A 20,353-nucleotide genomic window follows, 5' to 3' on the forward strand; every position below is an offset into this window, starting at 1 on the left:
CAGGGAGGCGCTGCTGCACCACGAGCTGCAGACACATTAAAGGATCAGTACCGTGTTTTCTTTGCTTCATGTTTGAGCTGTTTGTGCTCTGTGTCATGTGTCGTACCTGGTGTAGATGCTTTAACAGACGTGAGGTTTTTACATCAGAACACAAACATGTTTCAACACCACCAGCCTCTGCTGCTTCTTCTTTTCAGGAATTTTAGTAAAGTCACAGGATGTTGCAGAAAACATTGGAGTCGATCACAAGATGTGGTTTTTCATCTCGAGTCAGAGGAAATGAAAAGAAGATGAAGCAATAACTTAAAGACGGACTGTTTTTAAAGCGTGTTACTGCTGAATGTTTCAGATGCTTTGACTGTTTGTTCAGCAGCTCTGACCTGCCACTGTGAAGCCTGAATGACCTCGAGGCCTCGGTGTCCAGGTTTGTGTTTTTGTTTTGTGTAATTACTGTGTTTGATCACATGACCACAGAGCACACCTGAGGCCAGGTTAATCTGACTCTAATTTAGTCCTAAAAACAAGTTTGTTGTTGTTAATACAAGTGTAAAATCATCCAGAGCAGTGACGACATGTAAACCTGGTTTCAAGAGATTTGTAGAAATGATCGTTTTGCGTCTTTTAGAAAAAAGAAAAATCACATTTTATTCTAAAACTTGTTTATTTCTTGAGAATATAAACAGAAAACAGTTCTATATGCCGCGTGCTTTTATTTTGATTTTTCAGATGCAACACGCTTTTATTTTGAAGGCGACTTCCCGTTTCTTCCTGTACCGCCTCGGTTAAATGCTGTGGAGTTGACGGAGCTGGTGCAGCGGACGGTCGGCGGCGGCTCTTCTCCGGTCGGTGCTGACGGTCACCGGAGACACCGAGTCCCTGCTGAACATCGGCGGACCTGATTGAAGACTGCGGAGGACACACAGGTGAGAGTGAACCTGTGGATTAAACCTGTAAATGTGTGTGTTGTGCGTGTTGTGTGAGAATCACCGCTGATTGTTGCTGATGGTTCCGTTACTGTCAGTAACTGTAACTGCGTGTTATCCGCTGTAATACTGGAATACTGCAGTACTGCATCATTACTTCTGGTGTTCATAGTACTGAGCTGTTACCTGAAGAGGAAAGTAACGAAGTACATTTACTCAGTTACTGTGTTTCATTTACTCTCTTCTCATGAGACACTGAACTTGTTACTCCATTACTTTCCTCGGACAGTTACAGTTACTTTACCAAATCTAAACTGGGTAAAATAATCTGCACTGCAGCTGACATGTAGTAGTATCATGTACTTTGTACTTCAAATACTTTTTACTGGTTACAGTTATTTACTTTACCTGAAGTAAAATGATCCACACACAGCGGAGAAAGTAGACGCCACCAGAGCTGGAAAGTAACTGAGTATTTCCATGAAATATTACTTTGTACTTTATACTTCTGCTCTGCTACTTCTCTGAGGTGAGTCTTGTACTTTTACTCCTCTGTGTGTATCTGATGGAGACAGAAGCAGCAGGTGAACAGTCAGTTCCTGAGGTTCAGGTCTGAGGGTCTGAGGGTCTGAGAGAGTCTGATGAGGCGACTGGGTCAGAGTTTCTCCAAGATGGCCGCTCCTGTGGGGAGTCTGGACCCAAAAGTGTCCAGGGAGGGAGAACCAGTGATCTGGAGAGCCGGGTCCATGCACAGGGAGCGAAGGCTGGTCTGTGAGCTGCTGTAAAAACCCTCAGAGGTCTTGTTGAGTCCAGGTCTCGATGGGTTAGAGCTGGACCTGCACGATACCGATAGCGAACAGATGAAGTTTACCCTCAGCTCAGAGTGAGATCAGAACAGGAGGAGGTTTCTCCCAGAGTTCTCTGGGAACTCTCAGATTTAATAACCCAGGAGGATTCTGGGTAAAGTGGAGTTAAATGTGGGACTCCTGGAACGCCGGACACGGTATCATCAGTGATCACCTCTGCTTATGATCGTAACATGATAACGTGATAATAAATGAATAACTTTACCTTTCACCATCAGACACAGCAGAGCAAGAAACTTGAAGTTAGTCTCGTACCTTCACTGAGATCAGGTCTCTGTCCTCTGGAGCTGGAGACGGATCAGCTGGAGGAGTCGGACATGTCTGTTTCCAGTTCAGCTCTGTCACCACAAAACACCAAGAAACGTCCGGATTCCTGAAGCTCCGGGGGGACGTGAATCTAACGTTTCTACCAGTCGCTGTAACTGTTAAAGTTAAGTAACTTCTGATGCAGGGAGGTCAGAGGTCAGAGGTCAGAGGTCGTTCTACCTCCAGAAGTGGTCACACACATCTGAACAGGTTTACACCTTTTTATTAACATGAGTTTTTCCTGATCTGGATCTGGATCTGGACAGTTAATAGCAGGTGTAAGTGTCTCAGCCAAACACTGAAGTGATTCAGTTGATTAACTGATTAAATTAATTGATTACTGATCGTTCATTTTTGACGTGAAGAGTCCAAACGTGAATATTTACTCCTCCTGTTTTCTGTGCTGCTCTGTCACCTCCTGTGAGCAGCTGAACCTGAAAACACACAACAGGACAAATGACTTGTTGCTTTACAGGAATATTATTTTCTTATGATTTACATAAATTCCAGTATGGAGGATGCTGCTGCGGCGGAGACGGTCTGACCAGCAGGAAGAAGCTAATGTCTGGTCCCCCCCCCCAGCAGCCGCACAAACCCAACACAGGATCAAATATCAGACACTGCTGCACGGTCAGGACTCTGGTGCTCTGACTGTTCACCTTTATTTAAAGCACATCAGCTGCTGCCAGAGCTGAGACCATAAGTATCAGACAATCTGAAGTTTGATTTGAAGTCAATGCGGGTCGATGTAGAAAGAAAAAGATAGTAAGTGGACCTTTAGTCAGATGATCAGTGATGGAGCTGCATCTTCACTTTGTTCTCAGCTGTGACGTGAGTTCGGATCATTAACAGACCTCGTGGTTTTACAGGTGTAGAGTCACAGAATGATCAATCACAGAGGGAATAGTAACTGGTCAAAAGCTTTCAGTTCAGAGACCTGAGGCTGAAGTCATGCTCTCTGAACTGATCTGATTGGATTTGATTTATTGACCCGGGACCTTAAACAAAGGTGAAACCAAACGTACCAGTCTGACGGTAACAGAGAGGCAGCTTCCATAACTAACTCAGAGAATATTCGAGTCATCTTCTCTTAAATTTACAGGTTCTTTCCCAGAATACGACTTTTTAAAAAGATCAAATCAAAGATGTGATCAATCGCAGAAGCAGCTCTTTTAAAATCCTGCCTGATTCCCTCGAGAACTGAATCATCCTCGCAGAAATTACACGACCGTTTGTGAACAGTTTACCTGTTCGACTGTAGGTGTTTGTTTCTTTGACCTTAGACCAGGTAGTAGAGAATCCCGCTCTTTCCTTGGATCGCAAGACCGACTAAAACCTCTGTACAGTTTGTTTTGTGGTATTTCTCTCTGCTTTGGTGCAGTTGCAGTCAAAGAGTTGCTGATTGAGTTCGTTGGATCATTGCTATCATGGTGCTGTGGAAATATTCTTGAGGTCATTTAGTTCGATGAACATTAGCATCAGTTTCCTCTGGATTCTAAACTTATACACGAAGCCTGTCTGATGTTTTATTTTAGAGCTTTTGGTAGAGTCAGAGTCAGAGTCATGTCTTTGTTCTTGAGATGAGTCAGTCAGATGTTGGTGTCTGCTGGGATCGTCCTTTATATGGATATAATTTAGTAGTTTAAAGGACAGAAGCTCGTCCTGGTCGTGGAGGGGAGCGTGTCCAGAGATCAGTAGGTTCTAACTCTCTGGTTGGTGGTGAGTTGTTGCCTCAGGTGCAGGAGTTTAAACACCTGGTGTCTTGTTAATGAGAGAGATGGAGCAGGAGAAGGGGTGGAGATTAGGGTGCAGCGTCGTCGTTACAGCAGACAGCTGCAGTTAAAGAAGAAGCTAATGAAGCTCTGAAGGACTGATGCCGAACCAAGACATTACAGATCAGGACAAGTCGTCAAACTGCGAGCTACAAGCTGCTGTTTAAACCGTGTCGGAGAGAGTTTCCTCTTTATGAGACGTCCTGCAGCCTCCTCTCAGATAGTATCACCTAATGTGTGACAGCAGGAGGTCTAACCACAAGTGAAAGCATTAAAGAGTCCCATTACAGCAAACAGCCTGAGTCTCCCTGAGGTGCTGCCTGATTTAATCAGAGACTCCTGGGAGAGCGAACCAGCAGACTGCTCCATGGAAACCAGGAGGAGGAGGAGAGGCTTTAGTACCTGCTGTCAGCTTGTGTGTGAGGATCATGCCTGTCACCATGGCAACTGTGGTTCACTTCCACCTTTGGTCCCTCAGAAATATCTGCACAGATGGAGGCGGTCACCTGCCGACGTCCTCAGATATTTAAGCCAGAGGACGAACGTTTGATCCTGACGCATCACATTGGATGTTTTCGTCACATTTGTGGAGACGTCACCGAGGACACGTCCAGCTCATCTTTAAAATCCTACTTATCCTTCTTTCTACAGTATTACACAGCATTATATCCTCTGTGGTTCTTTAGGTCGTAGGTGTGAGACCACAGTAAGAAAAAGGCGTCTTCTCTGGCCTCTACTCTGACGATGGACCACTGTAACTGTAACTGTAACTAACTGCAGCCACTCTTGATGTTAGATCAGTTTACACTGAAGAGATCTGGATCAATCGTTGAGCCTCCACTCTCTGAGCTCACCTTCCTCTCTCGTCCTCAGTAACATGAGAACATGAAGGACTGAAATGTTGCTTAATTCGCTTTAAATAACTGATTGATAAGCGTCCTGAGGTGGAAGGAGATGAGTTAAGCAGCTCTCGCTGCAGACATGTAAAGCTCAACTCTTTGAGTGATTCTGCAGAAAGTTTCAAGTTAATAACTTTTGTAATTTCCTGTTTTTAAAGTCAGCTCCTTCCTTACGAAATAATTTCGATTGTTCTTTTGTCTTTGGTTGGAGGTGGTGGAGCCATGGAGGTCTCATCCATGGTGCAGAAATGTCTGGATTCACCTTTAATAATGGCAAAATTGTCCCTTGATGTGTTGTGGTGAATCCAGTCCTCATCAGGCCGATGGAGTCTGGGGACTTAACTGCATGGACACAGAGTTTCTCAGCTCTGTGGCGATGAACCGTTGGGTTATTCGTCAGGATCCTCTAGGACGGGGGTCATCTTCCAGCTCTTTCTGCCATGTTTGTATTCAGCCGTCCACCTCTTCACCGTGCTGTCGTGTTGCCACCATGTCCTCGTGGACCTCCGTGGGTGATAAGACCAACTTTCAATGTTCAACTACCCGAAACAGAAAAACCACAGAAGTTATTAACCTCAAACCTTCTGCAGAATCACTCAAAGAGCTGAACTGCATGTGCATGTAAAGATGCTGCAGATATCACCTCTCAGGCACAAACTGTCAAACCTTCTTGGTGCAGCTTGTGAGAAAAACCTGCAGACATCACTCAGGGCTTCAGCGTCTCCTCCAACTCTTTTGCATTTATGGTAAACAAAACGATTTACAGAGAATCCTGGTGGAAAGGTGCAAGAAGTCAAAGATGACGCAGCAACAGACAGAGGTCGTTGTAGTGAATGTAGAGATAAAGCTTTATTGGCAGATTATATGAGGGATGTGCACGTTTTTAATTTACACAAGCACCACAGAGGTCACAGAGCGAGTGGCATGCAAAGCAGTTTTTCTACACGCACAGACCACAGCATGGCTTCTACACGTTCCTCTGGACTAATCATGTAAAGTCAGGTCACAGGGGGAAACCAGGTGACCTCAAACCATCAGATTTTTACCTTTAATCTGTTTTTATTCACACTAATCTTGTTGAAGTGTTGGCGTGACCTCAGCGACTGCTAGAAAAACTGCATTTCCACTCCCTATTCAGCCGCCCATAGAGACGAGATGCTTGATCTGAACACCCCCCCCCCTTTTCTTTTTCATGCTGTTGCCATGGTAATGCAGGTTAAGGGGGGGTAGAGCATCCTCGCTTACCCCCGCCATGTGTCGTATTTGGCACGTGAGCGCATCTGAAGGGTCCGCGAGCCTCGTCGCCGCAGAGTCAGATCACAGGGTTTTTCTCTCTGTCTCACAGCTCAGAAAGACCTTTCGACCAATCAGAGCCCTCCGTCCCTTCGTCCACACCCTCCAGCATCTCACCGGGAGAAAGCAGCTCTAATGCTCATGCTCAAAATGAATCTCAAAGTCCAAAGACATTAGCTGGTAGATCAGTACCAGACTCCATTGACAAAAACAGCAATTTTACCACACAGAACATATCAGCTGCTGGAGTACTGCTGCCTCAATCTGTATGTTTGGTTGTGTTACTGTGTGGTGCTTAAACTCATATAAAGGATCTGAACACTTCTTCCTCCACTGAAAATCACACAACAACACAAACACACTGACAGATGGAGGCAGTGGTTTTCCAGCAGCTCCTGTGTTCTGAGCGGTAAAATTCCTGTTTGTGTCAATGGAGTCTGGCGCTGATATATGGTGATGTTTCTGTTGCTGTTTGTTGATGTTATTGATGTTCCAGCTGCTGCCTTTTCACATTTTTAATCAAAGAAGAAGAGTTGATGCTCATCTCAGTTTGAGGAGCAGAAGTGTCTCCTGTTTATTTAACGTTATTATCAGTGATTAAACTGCTCTGCTCTCTAAAAGGAAACCTTCATCTTGTCTCATCTCCCCTGTGTTTCCTTCCTCGTAACTCACTGGATGTTGGTCACACTTGTATATTTATAGCTTGTTAACTGATGCTGCCTCCTACTGTCTCTCTCTCTAGTCATTATCACTTCACGGTAGTGTTAATGTAAAAGCGTTGTAAGAACACCATCTCGAACACAGAGGCAGAATTATTCTAATCGTTGATGCTCTGCCCTTCCTCATTCTCCAGGCCGACGATGATGATGTCGGAGAACCTGGAGCAGAGTGAGGACGTCGGCGTCCTGCCCCCGCATGAGCTGGAGCCCCCCAGGGAGGAGGACGGACACTGCCCCCTGCCGTTCAGGTGAGAAACTGCACAGTAGCTGCAAACTAAATGCTGCTAACAACCACTACTACAGCAGTTATATTTCTGGGTCTCAACGCATCAGTAAACGTAGCTGAATCAGCTGTGATCAGCTCCTGTGAAGCTCAGGAGGTTGGTCAGTGGTTCGATTCCCTGGCTCCTCTAGTCTGCGTGCCGAAGTATCCTCAGGGAAGATACTAAACCCCACCGCTTCCATGGATCCGGATCATCCCACCGATTGAGATCTGGGGAGTTTTAGAGGCCAGGTCAACACCTCGGGCTCTTTGTCATGTTCCTGGAGACATTTCTGAGCAGTTTTGTGGTGTGGTGGGAGCACTGTTCTGCTGGGGGAGGCCCCCGACATCGGGGAGTGCTGCTGCCATGAGGGGGTGAGCTTGATCTGCATCAATCTGTGTGTTTATATTTCTCTAATCTTTGATTTTGTTGTGATTTTTTGGATAATTACAGACATTTACTGAGGTCGTTACTCAGTAGTGAAACTACTAACAACTAGTCACATGTCAAAATGGTTGGTTTAACCTTTAATTCAGTTCAGTTCAGTTTTATTCGTATAGCGCCACATCAGGTGACACGGGGGAGAGAACATAATGCAGATTCCATGTAAAGATGCAAAGTGGTATCAATAATACAATAAAGGTAATGATAATAAAGACAAGTCGTGAATGCAGTAGTAGCAGTGATGCTAGTAATTTCTAAATATAGCAGCAGGTGTTGAGCAGGATCGTGGGAGCAGCAGGAGGCCTGACAGCTCCAGAGGCAGAATCTTTACGATGCGATAATCTCTCTATAACAAGTCCACAATGCGATATTTATTGCGATATTTTAAAAAAAGAGTCAAATGAAGATTTGGAAAAAACAAAGCATTAATTTTAAAGTGTAAAAAAACAGTCAGTTGGATAATAAAGTAAAAAAACGTCGTATTCCCCTTTTCCCCTGAAGACTGAAACGCTTCCTCACGTCAGATCTAAAAGACGCTGGAGCATCCACAGTTTCTCCAGTTCTCAGAGCGCAAAGGATGATGGTCTCTGTAGTTCTCATTTCCCTTCACTCTTCTCCACCGCGGCTGTAACTAAACTACAGTTTTACCCAGAAGACCTATCGTTTGTCAGCGTCCAGGTCCACGACAGTATCCAGACGCTTTTGCTGTTGCGATATTGTGAAGTTGATGATACGATAAAACATCTTAACGATAAAATCTTCATCTGAAAAGTAACTAGAAGCTAAACTATCAGATAAATGTAATGCAGTAATAACTTCCCTCTGAAGTGTAGTAGAGGACAAGTAGCATAAACTGGAAGTAAAGTACCAGTAGAGTCATACATCCTTTTAAATACACAACAGGTTTCCAACTGTGTCGCCACAAACAGAAGCTGCGCTCAGTTTTTGTTCTGATCTGAGGAAACAGATGTGGTCAGGCTGCAGGTGCAGACGAGCTGCACAGCTGGAGACAGATGTTGTGAACGAGGCTGAGTTAACCTGCGCGTCGATACAGGAAGTCTGCCGAGGACACGGAGTGTGAACACACGTCATGTGCATGATTCACCTCCAGAGCCCACCCACTCATAATCAACCAGCTCCCTCATTAGTCCTGACAAAGTGTGTGTGTGTGTGTGTGTGTGTGTGTGTGATTGGCAGCAGATGAAAGCTGAGGAGACGTGCAGGAGAGACAATACATGGAGAGGGAAAGCCTCAGTGTCTCTCGCTGCTCTGTTATTCCTGTCACGTACTAAACAAGCTGCAGGAGAAGCTGCAGAATCAGAGGCTGTGTGTTAGTGTGTGTGTGTGTGTGTGTGTGTGTGTGCGCGCAGCACGTGCAGTCAGCTCACGTTTCCAGGCAGCAGAGCTCAGAGACAGAGAGGCTGATGGGAAGAAGAAGAAGGAGGAGGAGGAGGAGGAGGTGTGTGTGTGTGTGTGGAGCTGCTGCAAAAGCCTTAATTCACTTCTGCTGACAGAGCGCTAATGTTCTCTTAAAGCCCCCCCCTCCCCACACACACACACACACACACACACACACAATTCACAGAACAACTCAGAAACGACGTGGTTCAAATCCTCATCAGTAAAAAAGTTGATGGTGAAAGATAATGGAGCCTTATGATGAAACCCGCAGTACGTGAGCTAAACTGCTAACTCAGCTGATATGGTGCCACCACTCAGCCTGTAGTTGCTTTCCCTGTGGTCAACTGTGGTACTGCAACAAAATAGTTACAGGCCAAGCAGGAGCATACATCGTTGAGTCTGACATCCACTTCCGATAACAGAGAGCTGCAGGAATGAGTCCTAAAACCAGGAAGTAAGTCAGCATGTTCGCATGTTAGCATTAGCAGTTCCCTCATCAATGTGTTTCTGGCTAAATGTTAAAACCAAACTTAATGGTAAATTTAACACTTGAAGATGATTAGCACGACCTACATCCACAGAAACCATCATTAGGAAATAATTATTCGACGTGCACTTTGATGTTTTAGTTTAGCTAATGCACTAATCGCTAACATGGAGGGGGGCGGGGTTTATGACCTGTACTGCAGCCAGCCACCAGGGGGCGATCAATGCGATGTTTTACTGTTTAACAGTGGTTGTTCTCTGGTGTGGACAGAGGAGCTTCAGTAAAGACTAGATGTTGACACAATGCTAATAAGCTACGAAACCTTCCTCCATTTTTATCCTGACATGTCAGGACGGCACAAATTCCCAGGTCAAAGTTCAAAGTTCACTTCAGTTGAGCTCGAGTTAAAAAACCCCAGAGAGAGGTGGTGATGTGTTCCCGCTCTCTGCTGGCGACCGCAGGACGGCTGAGAACAATCTGAGAAAACCTCGGTGTGACATGTAAACAACAGTTTTTCTGCCGAGTCTGAGTGTGAACGCAGCCTCTGTCTCTGCTCCACTTTCCCCATTCATGCTCGAACTGGTCGCATAATTAGTTCTTTTATCGTGTGTGTTTGTGTGTGTGTCATTGTGAAAGCATGTCTACCTCTCAGCAGCTCCTGTAGACAATCGCTCCTTTCACAAACACTCTGAACCTCCATGCTCCAGCGTACCGAACTAAAACCAGTGGGAACGCTCTCGTTATTTCCACTTCACCTCTTCCTGCCATGTTTTGCTGTTAATAACAATCACACAGATAATCACTGATAACTGAGCTGTTGTTTAGAGCCTCACAGTGTTTGTCCGCTGCCTTTCTTTTTGCATGTTGATTTGCCTCCTCCTGTCATGACTTCATTTACATGACCGTCTTGCATGAAATCTCAAATGAGTGTGTGTGAGTGTGAGGATTTGTGAGAGCAAACAAATACCTCGAGGCTGTTAGTGAGAAGGTGGATTAACACCTTGTTGGTGTGTTGAGCTGTAATTCACCTCTTTTCCTCTGTAAACAACACAACTGTTCTCATTACCGACCTCAGACAAACACTCTGGACACTGTTTCCTTTTTATTATTTTATTGATGTGACGTCTTGGATCAATCTTCAGGTTGACCATGGATGAAGAGAGACACAACAGGTAGAGAAACATTCCACCTGTACAACTATTTTCAAACATTAAATGAAGAATTTAAAGATAATTTATCCAAGATTTTAGTTTATATTTAACCCAGTTTTTGACTGTTGATGGCTGGCATGTTTCCTGCAGTAGCCATTCAGTGTGTTTGCCTTCTGAAAGTTTTCTTTGTTACTATAAAGTAATCATAGTACTTTAACGCGCTACAAATTAACGTCTTTTTTGTTGAAATTAGTAATGTAACGCGTTAGTTTTCAAACGTTTTCAAAACGAAAACACATTCACACAGTCTGTTTCTGTTGGAACTGGAACGCCTTCTCAAGTCGGATTTCCAACTTGGAAAGTTGGAGAAAACCCACCAACCGCGACATAAGTATTCAAGATGGCTGCTAGTCACAGCAATAGTAGAGAACACTCTGCTAATGTTACTGTTCATAGCAGTTCTGTCTTATTTGTTTCACACAAAGTCAGTCGTACAAACACTGGAATGCTGTCAACTCGGAGGTGATTGACTGCTTCAGTAAACTGCTGTCTGACCATAGACTCTTTATTCAGCCTGTGGTTTTAATCTGCCTCTGTCACAGTGGATCATGTGTAAAGAGAACAGGCAGCTTCATGTTCAGACTGTTGCCCGACTGTTGGAAAACATATCAGCATGTCCCTGTTATCTGCGGTCACATTTACATCCTGACAACCACGTGGCTGCTGATAACATGAGGAAACTGGTTTTTGCATGATGTAATAATGTGACAGCTGCACCTGAAGAGCCTGAGAGACAGACTCTAACTGTGAGACTGATAATGGCAGTAAAATATAAAACTGTTTTGATAGTCGATTCATCCTTTCAGTCATTTTTGATGATTGGTTTCAGCTTTTTCATGTCACGATCGTATATTAAATGTCTTTTGGTTGTGGACTGTTGACCAGACATAATAACATCACCTCAGGCTCTAGGAAACTGTGACAACAGTTGTTTCTGATCTTTTATGGACAAAATAGCGATTAATTGTTAGCTGAAGCTTTATTTGTTACTTAGATTTAGAGCGAAGCTTAGTTGAAGTTCCTCCCTTTAAACCAGCTTCATATATGATTGGTAAGTTTGTGTCCTAAAGTATAAGGAGATGACTTAAACTGCTCGTTTCCTGCTCCTACAGAAAGTTTGCAGTTAATAATTTTTGTGGTTTTTCTGTTTCGAGTCATTGGAAATTGAAAGTCAGCTCTGTCGGATAAAATGATCCTTAAAATCAGAATCTTTATTGTTATTGTACAAGTACAACTTCTGATAATGGCCCGGGGGTAGAAAGAGTTTTTCAACCTGTTGGTTTTTGACCTGTTGGTCCTGAAACAGTTCAAACAGATGGTGTCCCGGTTTAGGGACGCTGTGGCTCTCCTGCCCAGTGAGAAGAGAGCATCCAGTGATTTCTTCTCTGGGTAGTGTTGATGAGACTCTGCAGCGAGATGCCGATGCTGAGCTTCTTCTTCATCTTGGGGAGGAGGTGTTGGTCTGAGGGGACGGATCAGGTGAACAGGGACGGTGTTGAACGAGTTCAGATCCACAGTCGGTGGACGACTGCACGAAGGCCGACGTCGTCCATTTTCTCCGACAGAGCTGACTCTCAATTTTCACCTGAAACTGAAAAACCACTAAAGTTTTTAACTTTGAACTCTCTGCAGATGGAGGCGACTCCTCTCCTTTTACCTTAAGACACAAACTTATCAATCACTCCTCGTATTTTACTGTTTGAACAAATAGAAAGCTTCCTCTTGGGTCATTTTATTCAGTGTGTATGAACACTGTGTTCTCACACTCTGCAGGAAGCACTTTACGCCTCCTTCCTCTGTTATTATTTTGATGCAGTCGTTGCCACATTTTCCGACAACTCATTGTGGTCTGACATTTATTAACTCTCCACCAGCTACACAGGTACAAACCTGACATGCAGAACTGAGAAACATGTTTCTCAACAAACCACAGCTTCTTTTCATTTCACTTTTTCTTGCAGAATCATATTTTATCTGAGCATCAGTTCTACATTGACTGCTTTGAAGTCTTGGCTAAAGTGTACATGTAAATAACCGATAGGACCTGTAATATGTGTAAAAATGAGGTGAGATTTTAACAAGATATTTACCAACAAGCTGTTTGTATTAAGCTGTAAACTAAGAAGCCAGTTGCATGGATAAAAGAAGAAATGTTTAATTCAGCTGTGTGATGCCGAGTCATCCAGTCATGTCTTGCATTCATTCACATCTCCACTGAAAGCACTGACGTTATCTTCTCTTCAGTCAATCTTTCTGCTACACCTCCTGTTAACGTCCTTATCGAGTTATTGTTGCAGGAATAATTGAAGATGTGTTTCTTCTGTCGCTGGGAAGCTGTGAGGACTTTGTTTTAGTGGAGAGAGAACTTGTAATCTCTTTCATCCCAAGGTCAAAGATTATTAGATTTTTGTGCAAACGGTATCTTTTAATAAGCTGAAAGTCATTTTGTCTCCCTCTGACCTCCATCTCCTGCAGCTCCTAACAGCTCAGGACTCCTCTGCAGCTCTGGAGTAAACTCTGAGACACTTGATTAATACAGACATGTTTTCAGTACCCACTTTCGATACCCTGTGACCCCACTTCTCTGCAGAAACTGTAAATGTCTTGTGATGTGTCCTGCAGGCTGCAGCTGATCGACGACCTGTCCTACGAGGACGTAAAGAAGTGCTACAGAGGATCGGTGAGTTTTCTCTTTTTCACTCACCAGCAACATAAACACTCGAACAAAACAATAAGAACTGACCTAAAAATGTGACGACGTGTCAACACTGCAGAGAACACCACACCTACAGATGCATGTGGCCGATAGAAAACCACAGTGTAGTTGTTCTCAGAGGTCCAGAGATGACGACAGGCCAGCAGGAGGCTTTTCAAATCTTTTTTTAAGCCCATGCAGAAGTTTCCGGCGTCTGTCTCGTCTCCATGGGAACATATTCAGGGGTGTGTGTGTGTGTGTGTGTGTTCAAGCAGAGAGAAAGTTGCAGTCAACCATCAAACAGCAGCAGTTCAAACACAGATCAGTTTACAGATTAAAGAGCAGATATGAGATACAGTTTAAAGATTTACTGCTTCACAAATTTGATGCTTTTCTGCCCCAAACTCATGGGTCCACAGTTTGACGGTCATTTATGAAAATGAAAACATTCCTGTGTTTCCTCACTGCATGAATTTAAAGGAACTGTTTGTAAGTTTTGGCTCACGCTGCATAGCCAATGTTAGCATTAACAGCTGTTTAGTAAAGTTCAGAAACAGGCTTCATTCCTTCACTCACCAAAGGAATGAAGCAGTGGAAAGCAGCACCAGTGTTCTGCCTCTACTTTTATAACTTCTTTTCCTCTACTGAAGTTAGCATGCTAACTAGCTAGCCATGGCCCGTCTCATCACTTTCTGATAGCGAGTCACTGTAGCGTCCAGGCTGCCCTGAAGAACTAGCCCAACTCAGAGGGCAAACTCTAACCTTTTGTATTGTAAACCCAAAGAAGCCAGCCTGTCACAGCAAAAAACGCTAATACTAGAAGAAGATATGTTTGCAGAGGTTGATTATGTATTCTGTTGGATTTACAAAGGCCATCCACAGATTAGATTTACAGATTTTAGATTTACTCTACAGAAATCCCAGTGATTTCTGTCTAAATCTATGGTGCCACCACAAAGACATACAAACTTATACCTTAATCCAATTTTTAAAAGAAAATATATTAATAAACAAGAGATTATTTTGAACCAAATGAAGAGATAACTATTTACTTAAGTGTTGCATGGAGCACTTGAGTACTTTTCAGAGGGATATACTGTACTTTTTACTGTGCTACATTATTCAACAGCTGTAGTTAGTTTTCAGATTAAGATTTCAAGTTAAAAAATTGAAAAAATGTAACACATTGTTTATTAAATTAGTGAAATCGAGCCTTCTTGCCTTGTGTCTGTTGAGGATGTCGTTGTTTGGACCTGACAAAACATTTTCCAAACATTTTAAAGTTTCAAAGGCATCTCGTGTCAGAGTTTTTAGTTTGACCCAAATGTTGAAAGCTGCTTCAGGAGCTTCAACTGGAGCAGCGAGGCGCTGAGCTGCTGCTGCTGTTTTCTGTTGTTTTAGTCTTTGTTGTTTCAGACAGGAACAGGAAGGCAGGAAGTCACCGTCTGGCTCACAGAGAATAAAGACACACAGGTGTATGAGTGTGTGGTGTGTGGGTGTGTGTTTATATGATGTAACCTCTGACCCAAATATCGGGATCCAAAACAATACTCAAGTAACATATCCCAGAAAGCAGATGCTTAGTGTGTAGTCTGCAGCGGTTGAAGAGGTAGTAAAAACTGTGTTGACAGTAAGTCTATTAGAGCTGGAAGTAACGATTATTTTCATTATCCTAATCATAAGCAGATTATTTTCTTGATGCTCGTCACAGTTTCCTAGAGCCCCAGGTGATATGAAATGTTTTGAATGAAACAGCAATGAATACCAACATTTTAGAGGCTGAAACCCTTAAATTTTTTCCTGAAAATTGATGTAAATGTTTCATTGATTATCAAAATAGTGGCTGATTCATTTTCTTTTGTTTGTCTTATCAACTAATCAACTAATTGTTGCAGTTCTAAAGTTTATGATTAGCACCAGGGGCAGAAAAATCACCTTGAAAAAAATGCTTTAAGGAGCCCCTTACAAAAATTAAGAAGAAATTCACTCATCTATCCCTGAATTCTGTCAATACTGGTGTAATGAAATGGAAATATAATATAGAAATATTAACAACATGTCCATTTCCCATTTTTAATGATTAATGAACTCAAACATAATAAATAAGTCTAGTTTTCCCTGGCTATGTGGCTGCTGGCTTGTATAAAACTACATCATCTGCATAGAATTTGACGTAGAAACACTGATGCAGGAGAAAAATGTTATTTACAAGTGAGGTAAATAGTAATGGAGCAACAATAGAGCTATGTTTCACTCCACAAACAACAGTCTGACTTCTGCCTGCACTCACGATAATCTAATCAGTTATTTATATTGATTTCAACCATATCTCCTGGTAATACGCTTCAGTGACATCAGGATACATGATTATTGATTGTAGCTGAATCTGTAATCGTCTTTGACTGTGTTCCTCTTCCTTTCCACAGACTGTCAGCAAGTACAACTCTCAGTACCACAAACTGTTCCAGACTGTTCCTAAAGAAGAAATCCTGATGAAAGGTAAATACTACTACATATTGCTTCCAGTTAAAGAGGCATGTTGTGATGGTATTTGTTTTTAGCTCTTGATGAAAACTTTCGCTCCTCCTTTTCTGCAGTGTATTCATGTGCGTTGTTGAGAGACATCCTGCTGCAGGGACGTCTCTACATCTCCAGAAACTGGCTGTGTTTCTATGCAAACCTGTTTGGTAAAGACATCAAGGTGAGTGAAGATGCTTTCCTTCTTGTGTTGGAATCCGTCCACACTAGACCAACAGTTTTTACACTCAAAACATGGAGCTTTTAAAAAACCAAATTCAGGAAATACTGTTTGTCTTAATCAACAGGTAGTGTTTGTGAACAGTGGTTAAGTAACTGTTGTCAATTATCTGCTCACATGGCTTCTAGTATCACCGCTACGCAGACGACACCCAGCTATACCTGTTGTTCCCACCTGACAACCCCTGTGCTCTCGGCACAGATCTCTCATCACCTTCAACTAAATCTCTAAAACTGAACTCTTAGTCATTCCACCTAATCAATCTCTCCTTTACAATACCAACATCAAAATCGCCTCTTCATCTCTCACCCCAAACAAGGTCACAAGGAACCTGGGTGTCACATGATGGTTGTTCTGTTTTGCACTATACAGCACAAGAAAAATAAGGACTTACATGATACTGGATCAGATTGAGATTTGTGAAGTTCGGAGGCCAAGTCAACGCCTTGGGCTCTTTGTTTTGTTCTCCGAGTTATTCTGTTTTGATGTTGTGGCTGATCAGAGTATACACAAACATCGCAGTTCATATATACTGTCAGAATTCAGCATTTGTTTTATAGAAAAGATTGACTCTGTATCTCAGATCCTCCATTCAAATGCATAACTTCTTAGTCTCTGGGGGTTTTACAGATTAATAAATTGTCAGTCAGTTCAGTCTGAGTTTGTAAGAAGATATTTATCCAACCTTCCTATTCAGTCACACATAAACACTGGGGAAAAATAATAATAACTCACACACTTTCTTTTCTGTGTCAGTCAAAAGTCAAAAGACAGGATTATTGATTTCAGGTTCATAAAGCTTTGTGTGTTCTTGTCCTTAAAGCAGCATCATGTAGTCATGTTATGAGATCATTAGTCCAGAGACAAGAGAAGGTAAATGACCAGTTCATGTTCTGTACATACAAGATCCCTGTATGACTCCACTGAGTCAACCTCTGTGTATCTTTGTGTTTGGTCTAGACGTTTGTTTACTCTGTTGGTTCCAGAGTCCAGGTCAAAGATCATATCACCTCAGTATGAGAGCTTGTCAGTCAGTCAAAATAAAGCTCAGCACATGTTGTGATTCTCCCAGCGCCTTGGCCAAGAGCAGCTCTGACTTCATGTCCAAATTCCTCCTCTCTGTGTCTGTAGGTTTGTATCCCAGTGGTGTCAGTTCGGCTGGTGAAGAAGCACAAGACTGCCGGTCTGGTGCCAAACGGTCTGGCCATCACCATGGACACTGGACAGAAGGTACCAAGACACGACGAGTACACGCCAGAGATCCCACAGAATATAAACAGATAGACTCATGTTTGTACACAGGCTTTTATTATGGAAGAGCGCTCACTAAACACTGACTTTAATAAACGAATTAATTCATTCAAATTCTGTTCATTCAGGTTATAATGTTCTTTTGGAAAAGGATTATACATCTGTCAGATATTCCATAACAGACTGATTGTAATCTTCTGTATTCTGATGTCTAACAGTTTCACTTCAGAGTTTCTCTGTGTCAAACAAGACTACAGGTCTGTAGCCATGGTAATGGCCCTGTGAGGCTGTAATTGGATAAACCCACAACAAATAATCAGTGCAGTATTGAACAAGAATGGCGTACCTGGCCACTGCAAACAGCTGCCACCAGACTCCACTGACAAAAACAGTAATTTTACTGGGCAGGACACAGGAGTGACTGGAATACCACTGCCTCAATCTGTTGGTTTGTTTCTGTTATTGTGTGACTTTCAGGTGTGGATAAAGTCTTCGGATCCTTCACTTAAATTCAAATAAAAACACACACATAACACAAACAAAGCAGCAGATTGAGGCAGTGGTATTCCAGCAGCTCCTGTGTTCTGCCCAGTAAAATCACTGTTTTTGTCAATGGAGTCTGGTAGTGTTGTATAGTGATGTTTCTGGTTAAACAAAAAGGATCTCTTGAATAAAAAAGGTCTATCTCTGTAGGAATCCTATCCATAATGTTTTCAGACATTTATTTATTTAGCACATTTTCTATCAGACATTTTAGCCATTGATATTTTCAGTTAACAGACTACACCTGATCCTGGCTAAGGTCAACTCAACTCTCATAATCCAAAATGAATACCTTCAGATGAGTTTAACATTTGTCATCATATCAAAGTAAAACATTTTGGGTCGGGTGATAAACTTTCTGTCTGTCTGTCTGTCTGTCTGCAGTATGTGTTTGTGTCCCTGCTGTCCAGAGACAGCGTCTACGACGTCCTCAGGAGGATCTGTACCCACCTACAGGTTTGTGTCACCTGTATCACCTGAAAAACAGCTCAGTGAGGGTTTTCTATTCTAATCTAATTAGAGTCAACCAGTCCTCTTTAAAAACAGGATCAGATTCTGTCTGTCTGACTCACTGTTGGCAAAAGTGAAATTTGAAAAGAATATCTCTGTTATTCCTGTCTGACTGTTCCTCTGTCTGCAGGTGAATGGGAAGAGTCTGAGTCTGAAGCAGTACCTGGAGGAGCCCAGCTCTCTGTCCATGGTAAGATTATATTCATACTAACAATAAAATGACCTTTTTTTTACATTTTTGACCCCATACTATACTGTGACATTTTTTTGACATTTTTGATTCCATACTATACTATGATATATTTTTGACATTTTTCACTCCATAGTATACAATGACCTTTTTTGACATTTTTGACGCCATACTATGACATTTTTTTGACATTTTTGACGCCATACTATACTATGATATTTTTGTGACATTTTTGACACCGTACTATACCGTGACCTTTTTTGACATTTTTGATGTCATACTATACTATGACATTTTTTTGACATTTCTGACTCCTTACTATACTATGACATTTTTTTGGATGATTTGATGATATTTTTGACACCTTAGTATACTGTGACCTTTTTTTTTTGAAATTTTTGATGCCATACTATACTATGACATTTTTGTGACATTTTTGACGCTACACTATACTATGACATTTTTTTGACATTTTTGATGCTATACTATACTATGACATTTTTGTGACATTTTTGACGCTACACTATACTATGACATTTTTTTGACATTTTTGATTCCATACTATACTGTGACATTTTTTTGGATGATTTGATGATATTTTTGACACCTTAGTATACTATGACATTTTTGTGACATTTTTGACACTACACTATACTATGACATTTTTTTGACATTTATGACGCCATACTATACTATGACATTTTTTTTGACATTTTTGATGCTATACTATACTATGACATTTTTTTGACATTTTTGACACCGTACTATACTATGACATTTTTTTTGACATTTTTGATGTCATACTATACTATGACATTTTTTTGACATTTCTGACTCCTTACTATACTATGACATTTTTTGGATGATTTGATGACATTTTTGACACCTTAGTATACAGTGACCTTTTTTTGACATTTTTGCCGCCATACTATACTATGACATTTTTGACACCGTACTATACTATGACATTTTTTTTGACATTTTTGATTCCATACCATACTATGACATTTTTTTGACATTTTTGACGCCATACTATACTATGACATTTTTGACACCGTACTATACTGTGACCTTTTTTGACATTTTTGATGCCATACTATACTATGACATTTTTGACGCTACACTATACTATGACATTTTTTTGACATTTTTGACACCGTACTATACTTTGACATTTTTGTGACATTTTTGACGCTATACTATACTATGATATATTTTTTGACGCCATACTATACTGTAACATTTTTGACTCCATAGTATACTATGACCGTTTTTTTTGACATTTTCGATGCTATACTATACTATGACATTTTTGTGACATTTTTGACGCTACACTATGCTATGACATTTTTTTTGACATTTTTGATTCCATACTATACTGTGACATTTTTTTGGATGATTTGATGATATTTTTGACACCTTAGTATACTATGAAATTTTTGTGACATTTTTGACGCTACACTATACTATGACATTTTTTTGACATTTTTGACGCCATACTATACTATGATATTTTTTTGACATTTTTGATGCTATACTATACTATGACATTTTTTTGCATTTTTGATTCCATACCATACTATGACATTTTTTGACATTTTTTGACATTTTTGATGCCATACTGTACTATGACATTTTTTTTGACATTTTTGATGCTATACTATACTAAGACATTTTTTTGACATTTTTGACACCGTACTATACTATGACATTTTTTGTGACATTTTTGATTCCATACCATACTATGACCTTTTTTTGACATTTTTGACGCCATACTATACTATGAAATTTTTGACGTTACACTATACTATGACATTTTTTT

General features: G+C 41.5%; 1 protein-coding gene across 1 annotated transcript in view; it reads left to right on the top strand.

Moving 5' to 3' along the window:
* Positions 1–265: 265 nt before the first annotated feature.
* The window catches only part of LOC108893603 (GRAM domain-containing protein 2A), a 29,325-nt gene continuing 9,237 nt past the window's right edge, over positions 266–20,353 (top strand). The window contains exons 1-9 of the mRNA XM_018691777.2: positions 266–424; positions 727–923; positions 6,913–7,026; positions 13,207–13,264; positions 15,706–15,778; positions 15,877–15,980; positions 17,169–17,267; positions 18,216–18,287; positions 18,472–18,531. Coding sequence (XP_018547293.1) covers positions 6,920–7,026; positions 13,207–13,264; positions 15,706–15,778; positions 15,877–15,980; positions 17,169–17,267; positions 18,216–18,287; positions 18,472–18,531 — 573 coding nt within the window. The 5' untranslated portion in view covers positions 266–424; positions 727–923; positions 6,913–6,919. The remainder of the gene's footprint in view (positions 425–726; positions 924–6,912; positions 7,027–13,206; positions 13,265–15,705; positions 15,779–15,876; positions 15,981–17,168; positions 17,268–18,215; positions 18,288–18,471; positions 18,532–20,353) is intronic.

The sequence above is a fragment of the Lates calcarifer genome, linkage group LG10, assembly GCF_001640805.2.
Source record: "Lates calcarifer isolate ASB-BC8 linkage group LG10, TLL_Latcal_v3, whole genome shotgun sequence".
In the NCBI taxonomy this organism is placed as follows: Eukaryota; Metazoa; Chordata; class Actinopteri; family Centropomidae; genus Lates; species Lates calcarifer.